The 19,350-nt window shown below is 41.7% G+C and overlaps 1 protein-coding gene across 1 annotated transcript in view; it reads right to left on the bottom strand.

The window, feature by feature from the left end:
- Positions 1 to 17,482, bottom strand: part of LOC118431470 (glutamate receptor ionotropic, NMDA 3A-like) — a 36,053-nt gene extending 18,571 nt beyond the window's left edge. Inside the window, exon 1 of the mRNA XM_035842711.1 lies at positions 17,066 to 17,482. Within this exon, the coding sequence (XP_035698604.1) occupies positions 17,066 to 17,482 (417 nt within the window). The remainder of the gene's footprint in view (positions 1 to 17,065) is intronic.
- Positions 17,483 to 19,350: the final 1,868 nt, after the last annotated feature.

Genomic DNA, 19,350 nt, shown 5'->3' with positions numbered 1-19,350 from the left:
GCTAAAAAGTTGGGCGGAGAAAAAAAGGGAGACGGCAGCTGCAGCTGCATGCTGCATGTAACTCTAGAGGATCCCCAAACAACGTCATCCTTTCTAGGCATTCTGCTAATGTGCATTTACGTTCTGTGTTCCGTCCTAGTTCGTTCCCGGCTAGCCGATCAGGTTTGAGTAGATCTACAATCTATCCACCGCGGGACCTAGTGGCGGCACGGTGACTGGCACCTCGATAGCTTTAATGAAAGATATGAGACATCATGACCGACCTGTTGATACGGCGTTAGAGGATTGTAAAACCCAAGAAGCCTTTCTTCTGTACAAAAAAACCCACAGAGCTGATGAGTTGTTGTGATGAATACATCATTGAAGGTCATAATACCGGACATTACTCACGTGAATACCTGCGTCACCTGAAAGCACGTCATAACTGTAAATTCGCCATAACTATATCTACACGTATTACACAGGATAGATTTGGGGATAGTGAAGCGAACATGTAGTCATCTTGTATCAATGTCAAATCTTTTGACAGATAACGTTTGATTTACTCATGATATATATTTAGCTCACTTTCAAAAGGTACAATCCTCAGACGGGGAGGAAAATATCAATCTTAACGAACCAAGACATTCACGTCCACAGAAAGGCGTCGGTATTCAGTAGCTGTCATTATTCAAACATCTAATTCCTAACGTTACTTTGATATTGGCAATCATATATACTTGACGAGCGGTCTACTTGCACAATCACGCGTCAGCCGCTCTATGAAATCTCCAGATTATCCAAAATGTCGAAAGGTCAAATGAGCAACGGCGTTAGCAGGGAACTCACAGAAGGAATCTCGCGAGAGGTCATAGGTCATTGTCATGGGAGTCAAATCTCCAGAATAGTGAAGACCATGCATTAAGAATGAGGCGGTCAGATACGTGACATATACATATTTACCAAAACTCATTGTGATTTTACTTTACGAAGCAGCAATCGTATATATCATACGTTTTGTGCCTTTCTGGAATCAACATATTTTCTCTCAAACATTTGTTGTATATCATACGGTTTCAGAAACTGATACAGTTGATACATCGTTGTCATGCTTGTACGACAAACATGCTAATAATGTCGACATGAAATATTCATTATTTGCCTTCCAAACCATAACAGGTATCAAACAGTCCAAGGTTTGTACATGATACCTCAATCCTGCTCCCGCATGATAGTTTTGGTGGGAAGACTTGATAGCGTCAGCGCTGCCATTGTCGCCATATTAATGAGCGTGTGGACGACACGAGGCAGATAGAAAATCCACAATCTTAATCAGGCTAGAGAAATAAAAGGGAGCCTGTGTATCCTGATAAGCCCGAGGTATTAAGATTGCCCAGATATTATGGCGGCAAGAAATTGGACTGGACGTTTAGGTCGTTTTTCTTGGAGACAAACGTTGACCTTCCGAAGTGTCTCATAAATCACGCCCCCCTCCCTCCCACCGTAATGACGAATTGGAAACCCATAGAGAAATTGGCATTGGGATGTCACGGTTCGCCTTTAGTCAATCTCTTCAGTCCACCCACGGCTATATCTGAGCAGGACAGATAAATCAATTATACAAACCCTGGGAAAACCGGCTCGTAAAATCAAGGACGTTACATAACGTCATTGGTAACATGTAGGCAACGATGAAGATGCAGTGTCAAGCTGATATGAACTGCAATCGTTGATGCAGAGGGGACACCATGATTTAATCATACAGTTCTAGAAAGCTCTGGCACAACAGTGTTTTTCTATTTTGTTTTGCCTCTAACCTTCTTGTCTATTCTTTCTCAGGATTTATCTGTTTTCGAGTATTTGTTTAATAAGAACGTATTTCTGAAGTGCAATGTATGGCACAAGTCCAAAACGTTAGACATTCATGGGGCCCTTTGTCTTCTATTTGTCACATCTCATGCACCTTCCCGTGGCTTTTAATCTCCTAACCTTAATACATTTATGAGTTTTTCCAGACGTTTCTAATCTGTGGTATGGATGGTAGTTCACAGAGAGTTCTAGCGCAAGATCTATGGACGACCAATATGGCGGACAGTGGCCATACGTGAAGATAGGTTGATGATTCCGGCCGCAGTATTCTATGCGAATGATGTAGACCTCTAGGTAAATCGATCTGTTATCTTGCAGTTGTTTCCACATACAATAACCCATTCTGAACGGTCGTCTGATTATGACGCATGGCGATCGTCTCCCAGGATGCCACCAGGGCTTTGTCTAATGATGAAAGATTGCTTTATGACTTGCAGATATGGAGTATTAAGTTTAAATTGATGAATCCTAACGATTCTCCAAGCTCTCATTAGTGCCTTTTCAGCATGCAATTTTATGGTCATGACGGATCGGGTCTGCAGTGTGAAGCTGAAGATCTGTACTAGATGTTCCAAGCTATTGTGCATAACCACGGGGTCTAATGGGAAAACATGTAGTATGGAGGGGTTTTGCTGAGCATTACGAGACGGGGAGTGATATCTCATGATAAAGCATTACCGTGTATGGGGAGACGTGAGGTTTTCTCTCAAAACGCTACGGTAGTTTATATTGAATTCCTTATTAAAACCGAATGGAAAGGGCTTGGGAATACATTCATTTTTTTTAAGAAGAAATATGTTGACGGCAATGAGGATTGTCTTTTATTGCCATGGCCATTTAGAAGAAGGGCGTACTAGTATTTCTGAAGCATTCTTATCCACCTTCAAAGCATATAAGCGTACCACCATACGTTCGCAACAGTTGATAAATTGTATGTGGATTCCCTTCTTGAACACTGCGAAAGAAAAGATGACGCCCAAAACAGGCAATATTTACAGAACTTTCCGCTGTGTTACGACCGATTTAGAAGCTCTTCACAGAGTCATGAGTTTCTGTGTGTTTGACCCTCGGGCCTCCTTCAGAATAATCAATCTAGACAAGAAGACTTCCGACAGGATGAAAAGATGACATTGACTTTCATGGCGCACGCCTTTCATTTACACTTCCGTAACCATGACGTCACAGTTATGTAAGGAACTAATGACTACAATTGTTACCAGACACCCCACAGCTAAAACCGTTTAAAGAAATATTCCATTTGGGTTACAATCTCGTATTTTAGTCAATGGTAAACACATGGAATTGTTTTGCCGAATAATTGCAAGGATTTTGCACGTTCTGTCTATCAAATTTGGAGATTCTTATTAGTCGGGGCAAGTGCGAAGCAACAATAGAATTTTTAAAAAAGAAAGATTTTTGACATGTTATTTGTTTCTTTAATACATCATTGGGATCTCGCAGAGTATACGACAATATGGTTTGCATTGTAAAGTTACTTCTAGTGACAGAAGGATGATATTGATCTAACCTTACCGGAGAGGTACTTATTGTCGGCAGTAATTGATCTGTAACAGTATGGCCCAACCGTGTTGGACATTAGCTGATTGCTACACCATTTATTATGCGTTACCAGGAAATAGGCCATCTGGTATTGGCAAAATAAACGGAAAACCAAATAGAAACGGACGGAGCCTCATGAAAACTTTGTTTAATCGATAGTTTCCGTTTGTTGGTAAATGCTTTTACCGCGTTCCGGCAGTGGCGTCGGTAACAATCGTATGTGGACAGAATGACTAATGCGGTTATGAATGGCTTTCAACAGCCTTGGTTATGGGTAAGAATTGGCCCTGAAAAGAAACTGTACAGCCTTAGGACAAAACTGGATGTAGATGCTTCTTTATACAGTGGTTGTTATAGGTTTCAGTGAAATCGTGCTAAAATGTGGCCAATTATGGCTTGTCGGTCTGAAGTCTTGTGGGGGTGTTGCTGTCCCAGAGGTAGGTACAACTTACTCAATCTGTCCCAATCACTAAGGACACGTGACTTTCGGCACGTGTGACGGCATTGATGGGTCGAATGATGTCGGTATCGTCCCCCGTCAGACAGCTGAATGAATCTGGGCGAGTCAGTCGAAAATTCTAGATGAGTCATTCTTTACTTGGAGAAGAGTTAATCTTTTCATGATATATTTTACCAACTCAGATAGTAGTACATGAAGAGGTTTTTCTGTCAATTTTCTTGTAATCATCTAGCCAGGCTGTTAAAAGCCGTATATATCTGCAGCTTGCCTAAGGTATGCGGTGCCAGAACTCCCTTTACCGTATCTAGTTACCTCATCACACTTAACGGAAGGGGACCAATAGATCTACAAATCCTAGGATGGAAACCCATTACCCACAGGATTTGAACCCAGAGCCCTTGGCACTGCATCAACTCCACCACATTCAGCACGGGAAATGCGCCTTCACCGTCTAGATTTACATCATTATTAAGATACATGCCAAGGAGTAAACCAGAACGTCCCCCCAAAACATTACATAGATTGGTGTTCATTTATCTCGGAGCGTTGAGCATTCTCTCCTATCTATAGCAGTGTCAGAGAGACGACCCAGCGTTTTATAAGGAGCCCTCGACAAGGAATTGCCTATCATTCTTCTGGTCCCGTGTTTTCAATCACATTCATTGCATCTTAGCATCTCATGGGAATACCAAAGAAGAGAGGAATACTCAATAGTAATGATGTCGTCATTTTCAATCACGTACTGTCCTTATGTGACATCATATACAAACTAACTGTTTCTAAAGCTGCCACACATACATGCCGTTTCACCAACCTCAATTAAGGAATACACTCCTTCATAAAACCGTTATCTTTCCCCCGTGGACAGACGGCAATGAAGTATCGGAAGCAGTTGTACCGTCTTCATTTTGACTTATCTATTATTACGTCCATCAAACGATGGCTTAAGGGAGTTAACATGGTGAACTTGGAGGTTTTGTCATTGGTTAGTTAGCGGACCGTGAAATGGAATCCCGAACAAGGGAATTCATAGTGATTTACCAGCTGGAGGGCGCTGAATGCTGAGTGCTTCTCTGGAGAGGGTTGTGTTTATTTCTTTGATGTTCCTGTTAGGAAGACATTTCTCAAATAGGAATCATCTTTAAATGTAGATGACCTGACTGTCTTGTGCGATTATGCTGACGATATAGCACAATGCATTGGATCAGGGAACCAGTAGTGCTACGAAGTATAACTTAGCCGAACTTAATCATGTAAGTAAGACTTGTTCGTCATTCGTTGTGATGATTGGTGCATTGTCTATTAAAATGTGGCTTTTAAAAGTGTTCTTTTAATCATTTCATATCTAAAGATTAAGATGAATTAAAAGTCACGACAAGCAAGTATATTTCAATCGAGCGGAGTAAAATTCATCAAAATTCCTGAAATGAACTTATTCTCAGAAATATCTTGATATAAACAAGCAAAGCAATGTATCAGGTGCTTTCCTTCTACAGAACTATAGGGGCTGCCCAAACTGCCTACCTGTCTCCTAAATAAAAGAGTAATAAGAAGAAAATGTAGTGGGAATGCTGAAACGCCCCAGCAGAGCCCCTGGCCCCAGGAGCCCTTACTTATATGATATCCTGACTTAACATTGCTCTTAGCGGTTTGGGGTAAAAGATAACGACGCTTTGACGAACTTCACGCATAGACAGCATAGCTCTCAGCTATGGCCAGGACACTTCAAAATCAATAAACTGTCATGACCACGAGCATGAGGTAGCCCTGTTCGGTTCACAGACTGCAGAGTCCTTGGTTATCAGAGTCATTTCCGACCGCCTTTGGCAGGCATACTCCTTACATTAAGATACCAATTAGGAAAAGTTGAATTAGACGTTCACTGATTGCAATTGAACCGGCGCGCTGCCGGCATTTCAATTTGGCTGGCGGGGTAATGATTTCACCAAAGTCGAAGTGACGGGAAAGATGAGTTGTGTGTGCCTCCTGGGTAATCTGATTAATTATCCTTTGATAACCGAGAACCTTTTGTTGATGAAGTCTGATACTGCTATGTAATTACCGGCGTGAACGGGAAACGCATAGAAGAAGCGAGTACACAAAAGGGTTGATCTGGGGTGATATCATGTGGATATTTCTAATCAAAGCTTATCGTTCGGTATCCAAACATCGTTGGAGGGGAAGATGTACCAATTTAAGCAATGCAAAACTTGTCCTTTTTCTGTTGGTTACTTACACAAATAGGGCGGATATTGGGCAACTTGCTAACACACACACACACACACACACACACACACACACACACACACACACACACACACACACACACACACACACACATAAATATACACATGCACAATTTGATCGAAAGGTCAACAAACTTCTTACATGCCTTGTGATGCTCAGCTCATCAAAGCTCTAGGTAGTAGATTCCCAATAGGATATTCACCATACCCTTACCCTACAGGCAAGTCCTTTCAATTCATATTTGTTAGCATCATTATATATTCAAAACTATGAGCAGATAGGACGCATGACGTACACTTCAAGCAGAAAAATACAAAATGATAAGATATTTGAAGCAAAAAGCGATTACGACTGTTATTTGAATTTTCTGGAGATATCTTCCTTAGAGTTCCATCATATATATTCAGGCGGTAAATGAACGCCGCATCGACCAATTTAAATGCAAGGTGATTTCCGTGCCCTGTACACGTTATCATAATGTTTGCAGCTGTGCTGTTATCGGTGGGGAGAAGTGACTTGTTTCTGTTCGGAAGAGTCGGACGTGCCTTGCACACTGCAGTAGTCGCTGTCATTTTCTTGGCTCCGGTCAAGAAACGTCTTGCGTTTCAGTCTAGCTTATTGCTAATACCACGAAGCATTATATTTGTCGATATTAATGAAATATTACGTTTCATACATAAAAAATCTGCAATTATTCATACACTACAATTTAATTATCTTTAATTGAAGTACCATGGTTAGGGTATTATGAAGAGTTTCCTTCGCTTTAAAACATCTGATTTGGCAATCAGCGTTGTCCAATGTTGGAGCGGCTATTTCATTGTTTATTCTTGTCATTGTCAACATGTGTCCATCTTTCTTGTATATCCCCGTCCATCAACGGGTACATAGTGCTACAAGTAAACATCTTAACTCATTGGTGTACAAAAACATTTAGTAACATAACGTTATATCTATTTGATGAAATAAGCATCAAAATGGCCTCATAACATTGTCCATACTGTAGATGATCTAGTACAGAATTCAGTGAAAGACGAGTCAACATTTGAGAGAAGAATGAAAGCCTCCTGTGTTTTTCTGATGGAAAAATCGATCCATCCTTTAGCTTGTCCTTCTGCCTGGAAGAAATCCTCGCCGTTAATATTTCAGCATGTTCTGTTATTCTCCTGTGAGCAGTTCTCTAAAGGAGTCTCATTAAACTGAGATGTAGACAGAAAGGTTAGACAACGTCTCAGTTTCCCGGTGTGCTATAATGTCCCCATAGATGTGTTCTTATTACTGAAGTATGTACTAAATAACCGCGGGAGGTATCATTATAGTCAGAGTCATTAGCCTCTCATGCCACTATCGACCCCTTGATCGGTAGGATAGGAGCTGTTATTCCAACTGCTCGTCAATAATGGAGTCCATAGGTCATTATATAGAAAAAGGGACGCACAGCTTCAGTGGAGATGTTGTGGTTCGCACCATGGGCTAGCAAATTGCCCTAACGAGAGACATCGAGAACTGGTCCAAATTTAAAGGGTTGCAGTTCTTGTACTAAGACGTAGGAAGTACTAGAAGAAGACGACATTGATGATGTAAACATCCAATGACGGGAAAAGAGAAAAGACGGGGGTAGAATGAAGGTAGTTCAAAGGTTAGCTATGTAAAAGACAAGATAATGGCTCTACATCTTTACGTCATCTTGGAAAAGTATCTCTTTGCGTCTTGTGGATAGGTCAAAGATGATAGTTTACTGTCAGACTAAAAGACTATATACTGTAAAGACTATACAACCCCACGTAGTCAATACTCTAGTCAACTATTTTATTTGCACAGTATAGTAGCTAACATAAAGGAATCAGCATAAATGTGGTATCTGAGCATAGTTTACCAGCCCATCTCTTCTCGTCCATACACTACACTACATCTTTATCACAGCAATTAGATCCCACGAACAAAGCCATCATTTTAACATTTTACCTGCAGCAGCCTTTTACAAACGATAGACAAAGCCGCCACAGAGACGTCATAAAAGGCCTATCCACCGGGGGATCGTTATGGAGCCAGGTAACGACGTCCGCTAATGCTGTCTGCATACAGATTGGACTCGTAAGGGTGCTGCTCCGCATAAAACATTTCTCCTTGGGTTTGTCTCAGAGACGCTGCCTTCTAGCTTCAACCGGTCCAACCTTTTTTTTGCCAAAAGCAACGTACATTTTAGTAAATTTTTATTACATATTAAACCGCAAATTACATTACCTACATAATACATTGAATACATATATTCTTGAAATATTTAAGAATCATTCAGACATTGCATAAGACCTACAATTGCTTTTACATAACGCCAACGTAATATTTTTGACGGAATATCTGTCATGTGTGCTCCAGAGCTGCACCGCAAGCGTCATAAATCATTTTAGACTGATCGTGGAAAAATCGTCAGGTTCCAAGATTACATGTCTGCATCCATATCAGCGCCCCCCTGAGTCAGTTCTTATACATGCACATTTGGTAATGATTTATACAGTGTTTTGGAATGTGTCTTCTTTTTGTTTAAAGCAAGCCGAGACGACAGCGAAGCCACTGCCGGTTCCTCACATCCATATGTGTGCAGCATCAGGAGCCCCGGAGGTGCTGGGGCTGTGGATCTCCTCCTTTGAGATGCTCACGAGTTCCCCAGCAGATCGTTAAGCCCGCAGCCATTTTGAAACCTAAGCTGAAGCTCCGCAGAGCTGCGTGTTCGGACGGGATGGTTCCACTTAATAGTACAAAAGAGGACCGCAAAGGCCGGCACCGATGGAATGGAGAACGTGCCGACAATGACAATTCGATAAGATCGTACAGGTTGATCCAATGAACCATGGCAAACCAAGACATGTATAAGAAACACATTTGACAGGAGATATCAAATCGTTGTTTCCTGTCAAAGTAGATATTTTCGGAGAAATAAGGCATGAAGGAATTGGGTCTTATCTCAATCTCAGATTTGTTAAAGTAATACAATCTGATCCGGTTTTAATGCAAAGTTTAAGGATCACGCACTGATGAAACATCCACACTCTCACAACATTTGACTCTAAATGTCGCATCCAAAAAGCATCGTGATGAATGATAAATGTATAATAGTGGGCTACTGTATTTGAGGACTATGATCTACGCCCTTCTAATCGATCGCATATCACGCATCAGCAGACACAACATGGATAATCATCTTCGTCCAGATCTAAGATGATGCCTCAACTGAACGAGCCTTGTACAGAACGGATTTCACTTCACAACGCAATGTGACGTAGGGAAGGAATATGAATTAGTGTTCTGTGAGAAGATACCACTCTATATACACAGATAAATAGCCCTATCTACATCTCCACTTATCTAAAATGAATTGTTCCGGCCGATAGGGAACGATCAAGATGGAGTAACGATTGTGTGCATCTTCTATACTGTATTGAGGGGAACAGTTCAATCTGTTTGTTTATGAAGTAGTTCATCTTAATCAATGTATGTAACGCTTGAATGTTCATGAGTGCAAGTAGACATGAACAGGTGGAGAAACACATATATAGCGTTGTATGAAGTTAATATAAGACCTGAAACTGCACATTGATATCAAATAATGCTTATCTTTAGGAATCGTCTGAGTGTAAATCAGAGATGGAAACCTTTTATAAGCGTGGTAATTAAAATCCAATTTCACAACAATGTCTAATGTCAGCATGATTTTTTTTGTTTGCAAGCTAAAAGTTTTACATAGATCAATCCCACTGTCGTAGGTTTATTGGCACTTGATATTACACGCTCTAGGCAGTGCTGATATCGTGGTATTTCCGGCAGGAGCACGTATATATCACTACGTTTGAGATCACATCAATATATCAACAGTAAAGGTAAAGTGCAATAGCACACTAGCTTACATGTTTTGTCGATTAACTGTACCTACTGCGACCTGTATATCTATGATACGATTGCACAACTTTAGCCACGTAAGATATATGTGGTATATTTTTTTCAATTGAGTTTACAAATTCTTGTGGTACTGTTGCTTTCGAGTTGTTTAGACCTTCGTTTTGTATTACATGTATACATAGTAATGTATACTAGTAATGAATACTATATGTGTAATGCGAAATGTGGAATCTTTCCGAGGTTCTCACAGACTGTGTACTGGTAAATTGTCAAAAGGTCAAGTTTTAAATAAATTTTCCTTTGTACAGAAAGCCGTATACAGAAAAGGGGATGGCCGTTTATGCTAAATATTGAGGTTACATGAAATCATAGAAAATTTGCATTTACAAAATAGTTGTACATCTAATTTTTTTATCATTGTGATGTAAAAAAAACTTGTGTTCTCCTTTGACATGGGTTCATTTCAAAATATCCTCACTTTTGAGAAGTCTTTAATCATGATGATCAAGTTAATGGAGTGACCAATGAAGTGCTGTTTTATGGAGATTGCTGTTGATTTCCACACGAACTATGCTCATCATGATAACGGTCTGTAAAATGCAGGAAAAACCCCATCAAGACTTACTATATCAAATTGCTCGTGAAATTGTAATTCGGCAAAAAGCTCGTTAAGCTACTTTTGATGGTGGAGGGGGACGTGAAGGACAATCTCACAATTTGGCGTCCAATCAAAACATATTGTCACACTTCATGCATTAAGGGAACCCAGGTCGGTAACTTTCAAATCACACCATACAATATCAACTATCTCAGCTATATCCTAATTGCCCGAGTGATAATCATTGACCGTGTGCATCAATCCGTGAAGAAGAGGTGTGTAACAGAGAGAAAGAGGCACGTAGATAGTGCAGGTAATGTGCATTGCTAATGTTAACCGTTATCAAAGCAGCCGTACCGTGCGCACTCAGTGACCGTGAAGATGAAACCGCGTCATGAATACATATTACACATGTGAATAATATAGCTAAGAGAGAAAGGGGATTGATTTTTCGAAATAATTTGAAAGATGGAGCGACGATTCCAGAATAGTGTTATTTGGTATGTCATGTGACATTGGTAACATATATTCCTTCCAGTACGGATAATTACAGTTCAAAACGTCAGGGTTTGGGGAAAGTTAGAAAATGGACTAACTTTTTAGTCTGAATCTGAAGAATGGAATAATCCTTGCGTGCAATAGAAGAACAAATAAAGGGTTATTTCGCTCACTCGGTGGAATCATTTGGTCATTTAACGTTATTATGGTGTAGCCCTTCCAAACTCTCCCGTATGAGGCATACAAATTCCTTTGATACTATACTAGTCTAGTAAATTCATTTGAATTTTGAATCCTGAGAAATGCATTTTGAAAATCTGTCATTTTGATACATAAAGAGATTGCAGATTTCATTTTGAACCCAAAATTCCCTCAGGAAATATTCGTAACATTGCAATCTTGGGATGTTTAAATCTTGTTGATCAATTTTATGTGAATTTTCCTTCGAAATTTATGATTGGATCCGGTGTTAAATGAATTAAACACCTTTTTTTTTAATAATGATTTTCGTTCGGTGTGTTACGGCGCCATAACCAGTATGAAATGGGGTCGCTTGGCTATGAGATTTTAAAGGGAAACATTCGTGTATAAAGCACAAATCATCGTGTACAGAATAAATCTAAATACTGCAGAATCTATGTCTCTTGACCCATGAAAATGTAGCTGGTGTGTCCACTACCGTCCATCATTATTGTTAAATTATATGTGCGGTTTTCCAGCTACTACGTCTTTTGTGTGAATCTGCTCTATCCTGAATTTTAAGCAAGACAACATTTAGAACCAGCATGTAACATTAAACCTTACGAACAAAGCTAAACAACAGGTTTCCTACGTGACCACTACACTTGTTCCCTTATACATGTACTGTTAGATAACCCAACTTTCGGACTCGATTTTAATACAAGTAATCAGAACGTTGCACACTATGAATATGAATCCAATCTGTCATTACTATGTTTTGACATTGATGTATCCTACAAACACCCCCTATGCGTCAATACCACCTCTACAATGACGTGAACAAACGAACCACAGATGTGAACGCCCTTGATATCCAGAGCCTATGCGCACTTCTGGCAACTTGTTCGACTCATCGCATCTCATAGGCTTTCATTAGCTACACGAAAATCGATTAGCCAAAGGGACTTAATTTTGGGGTACAGCGTATTACACTGAGCCTGATTAGGCAGAGGAAAGCATGTGACGTTGGAACTATTGAATTATGCTCCGACTGCTCCTTTAATTTTCTTTCCTGTTCACGAGGATCTGAGTGATCACATCTCATCAGTGTACAGACAAGTTTGAAGGCAGAAGCCTTCCCCAGACAGCAGTACCAGACAAACTCAGAACTAGAACACCTGATCGGTTTGCACGGGTGCCTTCGGTGGCCAATTACAGTCCCAGACGGATTCTCGCTCGTTTGTTTGCTATTCTGCCACAATTTTCGACCTGACCTCCTTTTTGATTGCGGAGCTAAGCACCGTATCGTCCCCCAACAATTCAGCAGCGATTGTGAGTTAATCCACAAGCCGGATGACCAGCTGAATCATTAAGGGGCGATGTGAGAACCATCAGTCAACTCTAGACGTGGTCAGATTTACTCTAATGGATTGTGGGGAAGGGAATTTAGGTGGCAATATTTGCACAGTGATGTCTTGCATATTCAAATAGAATTAGACTTAAGGGTGGCAGGATGTATATCCCAAGGTGCAAATTGGATACCTGTCACGATTCATAGTATGAACTGACCTTCGCAAGCTTCATAGTATGAAGCTTGCCAAGGACAGTCATTTGATACATGATTGTTGCTGTTTTTCTTGGAATGTTTTCTCTATGTAAGTCAGTAAAGTATTTCAGACTATATGGATAGCTGACCGACTAACGGCAAGCAAAACAAGTCGACAAAAATGGAAAGAAATATCATCTGAATGTCAATTCCCTGAGTAGTCTGACCTCTCCGAGAAATCGTTTGGGAAGGCATGGTGTAATTGGATTGTCATGTAACATAGTTTGACTTCTCATCGAACGAGCGGTGGAAAGAAGCTGGCTGACAGGAGTGAAATGGAAGTAAAGACGGATAACAGCACTGGACGGGCTGAACGCTCCACAGACTTCAATCAGGCTGCCAGGGGTGTTTGATGGAAGAGGCATCCTCAGGAAGCTTCAGTGCAATCGCCAGGCTGGCAGAATAGCTCACTTCATCTCACTTCACCGAATGTACGCCAACATGTTGTGGCAGAGTGAGCCACCCTCAATACCTTTTAACGTTTGCCTTTTCTTTTATGATAATGTATCCATCATCATAGCAACAGCCAGTTCTCTAGCATTGTATCACCCAATGCAGTGTTGTTTTCGGTCCACGTAAGTATAACTCTAACTTGCAGGGAAATTTAAACTGGTGCATAGTTATTCTAACCGAAAATTGTGTACTGGTACTAGGCTTTCCGTTGAAGCATGGGGTCTATTAATATTGAGAAAACTATGCCCGCAGGAAGCTGAGACAAACGCTATGTTGTCATTCTCCATGGAGTTTGCCCTGCTAATAATGAACGACAACGCACTTGATTTTCCATGTTTTCCTAATGCGTTATGACGCACGGAGAGTCAAGTCATATTCACGCGAACACAAATGCGTGCATCGCGCTGATTGCTCTTCAACTACTTAATCAAGTACGGCGCTCATCCATAAACAGCCTATCGCAGATAAGGACTCATTAACGGGCGCTGCAGATGTAGCACTCTAACACTTACATGGTACTGAATAATCTCAGCCGACGGAACATGTGAGCTGGAACTTCTAAGCATAATTGCTTGAGATTGGTGCCGAGTAAACAGTCTACTTTTCGCTGAGCTGCCGACAATGTTTGCACCATTATTTTCAGCTCCATTTGCTTTGCACTATTTCCGTTGATACAGTCATGTGCATCCATTAGCGCACGCTTTGATGCTATACTCTTGATTTGTTTTCTCCTTGTCCTATATACATGGTCTTGGAGATGCTACAGTGACCAGTATTGCAATGGCAGCGAGCTGATTTTAGTCCCTATAGCTTTTTAAAACGATTTTTTAAACTTCCCTGTACGACTTATTTATACCGTATAGATATCCATATATGTCTGTTTAATTGTACTGTAAAAAGTTGTTATACATGTACACCTTACGAAAGTCGCTGTACTTTTGTCGTGTCAAGAAAGATTTCCTCTGTATTACTCTGCTGTTTTGACGTAGATGTTGTTTTGACGTGATTCCAATACTGTTCTCATGCTCAAGCAAATATGAGCCAGTATTCAGTCATTCTATAACCTATTCGTTATGTTTCATGATCTCAAATAACGCCATGCCATACTGGAGCATATGTTGCATTGTACTGCTATTATGAACTTGATTGAATGATACGAAACAGACTTGTGGTAGCGCTCTCATTGTGATAACGACAAAAACAAAATGGCAAAACAATTGTGCAACGCTGGCTTGTAGTGTTTGAAATGGGCATTGTCTCACGTGGTATTGTGTTCCACATTCTGACTCGATCGTCCAATGTCGCCCTCATGAGACATTACTGGGGCAGGGGAAGGCACAGACAGCTTATTCCGTCTCCAGTCTGAATCGATCTGCGAGTCGGGAAGGAGATTTGCCTTCCTCTGTCAAATCAGTCCGCAGTGCCCTCCACGGAGAGGGAATACACAAAGCCAATTTTGTAGAGAACGACTGGTACGCTGCATTGTGGAGACCCCGTTATTACAAGCATGACAGCGTCTAATGCTCCGCAAGTCTGGCGCTTTCATCCGGCAGAACCCCGCCGTGGTACGGAATACTAACGGGCTCCCCTGTCGGCAGGAAACACTGCGAGCCGGGGTTCATGTTTTCTACAGTACCTGCCCATTGGAAACTTGAAGATTATATAACATTGAGGATGTATAGAAGACAAGATTTCAAACATTTGGTGATTAATGTGGTATCTCACTGCATTTGGGGCACCGGTGCGGCACTGTGGGGTTCGTTCACTGCGGCACTGTTGTGTTATTTTCTCCGATTCGTAAAGATAATTTAGATATTGCGTAATACTTAAGTCTTAGAAGACAACAAAATGTACAAAACGTAAGAAAGTTACTTCCTTATCTCTGAAATTCGTTGTGTATCCTCCGAGCCCCGCAGTGCCGCACCAGTGTCCCAAGCGCATTGAGATACGTATACCACCCTTTCATAAGCAACATGCTGCCGGTTTCTCGGGATCACATTTGAATGGATAGGAACAAAAAGGAAGGAAAGCTAGAACGTAAGTCAACGAAAATGAGATATATATATACATGTAGCTAAAAGACATCAAATGTGTCTTCGAGATTGAGAAATAAAACAATTCTTCTGTTTAAGCTTTTGAGAATACGCGCATAACAACACAAATATGTGAAAGTACATGTGGTTGAATGTGAGAGAAACGCATCTGGTATAAGGTTTAATTACTAGTAATACTAGGGAAATGAGTTTATTAGAAAGTAAAACATAATGTATTTACCATGTCATTGCTACACGGAAGATTTCGAAGAGCTAGCAGACAGACTTAAGCTGGAAAGAAGTCGCGTAAATTTGGGTACTACAAACTCCTGTCAAGACTGTTTTCGACAAATACTGTGTCTAAAGATATTGGTAGCAGCATGTCTAATATTTTTCATATCTGCAGGATCACCAATGCATTTGTGAGATAATATATCTTTATCAGTTATAAGTATGTCTTCAAAGGACCCGGATAGTACGACGGTTGTAAAGTAAGGAGTCTTATGGTTACATTAGGTCCGAAAGGCCACAAAGAAAGCATGTTAAAGGTCTTTTATCATCCAGCCGTCTGTTATCTATAGCACTAAACGTATTGAAAAGCAGGATCGGACTTATACATATATATATATATATGATGTGGAGTTTGCATCTTAAGGCAAGGAAAAGACATGATCCTACGCTGGCTAGAAAATATCAACAGTTAGTTTTGTGCGTTAGCAGGAAATATGATACTTCACGTACATGTATCCCAACATGACATCGGTAATGATACAATGTTCCTTCGTTTGCAGTCTCGAAGTAAACAATCCGACCACGTACTGTAAGTGTTTATGTCGCAGTGTATTGTTTTAGATATATTACACGATGTGATCGTAAACCTCACGGAAAGTCCGCACAGCTGTAAATGACACGTGCTCATACAGACAAACCATAAAGACATTGCCCCAATACTCGCTTAATAGTGCCGACAAAACGTCCTTTGATTCGTCTTTTAGGCTGATCCTTCAGTATCGATCCTTTTTCATTACGATGATGTTTCCCGTTTAGAAGACTGTATCACAATCTTCAAAGCTAGCTGAATGCCGACACGTCTGTTAAAGCTGAAGACTAAAGATGTTTGAAGAATTCTCGTTGTACATTCATTATATTGACAACCTCATAACGGGGAAATTAGCAACAGTCACTTGTCATTATGCATTCTCTGCGCATTCCACTGATAATTTATGCCGATGATGCGATGCACTTTTAACCCGGTTTTAATCAAAATCCCAGAAGGTGTTTGATCTAATGAAAGCAATATGCACATAGATGCAGAAACCATGTCGTCGCTAAATCTTGTGACATCTTCTACTAACATGCAGAATAAATGCATAATGTTGTTTACTGATTTATTATGCCAACTACTAAAGACCGGTGTCTTTTATATACATCTTACGTATACGAAGTTTTGCACTGTCTAACGCCGTGTTAATTCTCTACTGTGCCACATGTACAGGTATTACTCTCTAATGTAGCAATTAAGTGACGCTACATTACTTGTGGGCTTAATTGCGGTCTAACTTGTTCATCTGTCCATAAACTACCCCTGTGGGTAAATGACTGTTGGGAAATATCATACGAAGGTACAACAACAACATAGGCAAGGTGGGTCCTACCTAACGCACGTTAAAGGAAGGCAAGGCTCTTACCTTTTGGGGCGAGGAAAGGTATTTCAGGCTGATGCCCACCACAGGGATGCCCAGATGTGCGCCGTACAGGGACAGGATCTGGAAGGTCCTGGCTTCCCCCACCACCAGCAGAGCAGCTATGTTAGTCCCGGCCAGAGACTCGCACGTTTCGTTCAGCATCTCCTGTGGGTTATTTCCCGGAGTTACCGTGAGGGGGTTGACACTGATGTTGGGGTAGTCGTTTTTGTAGTCCGCGATGGCGCGTTCCATGGTCCGCCGGAACTCCGAGACGTTTTCTTGGGGAAACACCGCGCCGAGAGTCAACATGCTGTCGTTCGACTCCTGCGCGACGGTACAGATGTTGTTGATCGCCATCATCAAGGTTGCCAGCCACACGACAAACCGCGACCAACACAGGTGTTTCAGTAAGGCAGACATGGTTGTAACGCTAATACCGAGGGGTTCTCGTGGTCCCAATAACAATAGTCTCCGCTTTCATTCTCCGTGCATCCTCCGTGGTCGCCGGCTGCCGGATCGATGTTTCTTTAATTTTCTTACAGAGAAACGTTCCGCATGGTAAACGGCTTCTTGGGAGAGGCGGAGGAGGGGAGATTGTTTTCGGATCTTACGTCACGCCGTCTCTCCGAGCGCGACTTCCCTCTCGGCAACATTCCATTTCTCATGGCTGCATCCACGCGCCTATTCCCAGCACACAGGCGTGCGGCGGGTATCATTCCCCACATAGCCACATCACCAACACCAGTTGAAACGTCACAGCCGGCGGAAGTACAGCTTGTCAAGAACACGGCTCCGCACGTACCTTCCCCGCGCAGGTGCTCAACAAGAAAACCGGGTCACACTTCGCCTAGCGCCGCTTTACAACATCCCCGCTGCTGCCCACCTGTCCACGGTCCAGGTGATGGGATATCCGTCCACACAGCTCGCCCCTCATGACGTCACAACTGGTCTTCTCCCTCTCCTCCTGGTCAGCTGACTGACCACAAACGATTTCTGAGCACGAAGGCGTCTTGTTCACGTGATCGGCACTGAAGGAGGCACCTGCTCGATCGTTCTACCCGAGTCCAGAGGTTCGGGCTTGCGCAGACACAACCGCACAGTCTACTTTGGGTTAGGATGGATCGTCTCGGTGTATAAAATCCAATCCCCATGGAGTCTCCAGGTTTATATGTAGTGCGCTGATCAAGCGACACACCATAAAACGCTGTAAAAGCTTCTAAAACCGGCGTTTGAGGCGATTCATTGTCATGAACAGGTGTATTTCACTGCAGGTTGTTATACACGGGGCAGGGATTAAAAATGGAATGGCTGGCTGAAATGACGGTTTAGCGATTCACAAATCAGTTTTATGGCCAGATTTTATGGCATAACATGAATCTTAAATCAAGGCATCTCATTGACTACCCGTGGATGGCGGAACGGTTACAATGTTCTGACCCCGTACGGAGAATATAGACATGCAGAGGGTGTCGTCTACGTTGGAGCAATGCTAACGAATAAATTTTGAAATTGCATAAAGTCGTGGATAGTAATTCTTTTTGTCTAAAAACGTTGACTGCTTGTTGAAAGAAGTTTACAGACTTGCAGTTAAATGCTGGACAAAACTTAGCAGTTTACATGCACTGTGCAAGAGAGGGATAACTTTTGTGACATATACGGCCACATTTGAGCTGTAGGTTTCCCTGATAGGCTCATTATTCTATACTCTGCTGAGCTCGCTTTAACACAAAATTAATGGAAACCGTCATACTGTCTGACTAGCTCTCAAAGAGGTACGAATTCATCCCCGGTAAGTGGGCTATAACTCATTTGCCATTTTTGTTCTCCGTCAGCATTCTCTGCTTTCCCTCCATCGTTTTGCAAATGTCAGCTGTAAAATTTGGGAAGGGGTGCGTGTTAAGTGCATGCGTGTTGTACGTGTGTGTGTGTGGGGGGGGGGGGGGAGGCGGACATAACATTAACAATATTCAACAGAGCAATGATAACGTTTTGCGCTTTACCTGTTAAGCCTTTCTCGTGAATGGCCGTCACGAAGTTCCTCCAAGGACAAAGTGATGTTTTGACAGATAAGACGCTTCCTGATTTCTGTAGGCTTTACGGAGGCACTGGCCTAATAAAACAAGATTTCAAGTCTTTTGCGGGGGAGTTTCCCGCTACAAGCACCCTCCGGTGTATCACTAGGAATGTCACCCAAGGAAACGAGGGGAAAGTAGTCTCTGCTGTGTAATAAAGACTTAAGACGGCCGTTCTATGTCTTTACAGACCAGACGTGACCGTGACTAACATGG

This window comes from Branchiostoma floridae, chromosome 15 (assembly GCF_000003815.2).
Source record: "Branchiostoma floridae strain S238N-H82 chromosome 15, Bfl_VNyyK, whole genome shotgun sequence".
NCBI lineage: Eukaryota > Metazoa > Chordata > Leptocardii > Amphioxiformes > Branchiostomatidae > Branchiostoma > Branchiostoma floridae.
The sequence above is the reverse complement of the archived record's forward strand: the minus strand, read 5'-3'. Positions and strand labels throughout refer to the sequence as shown.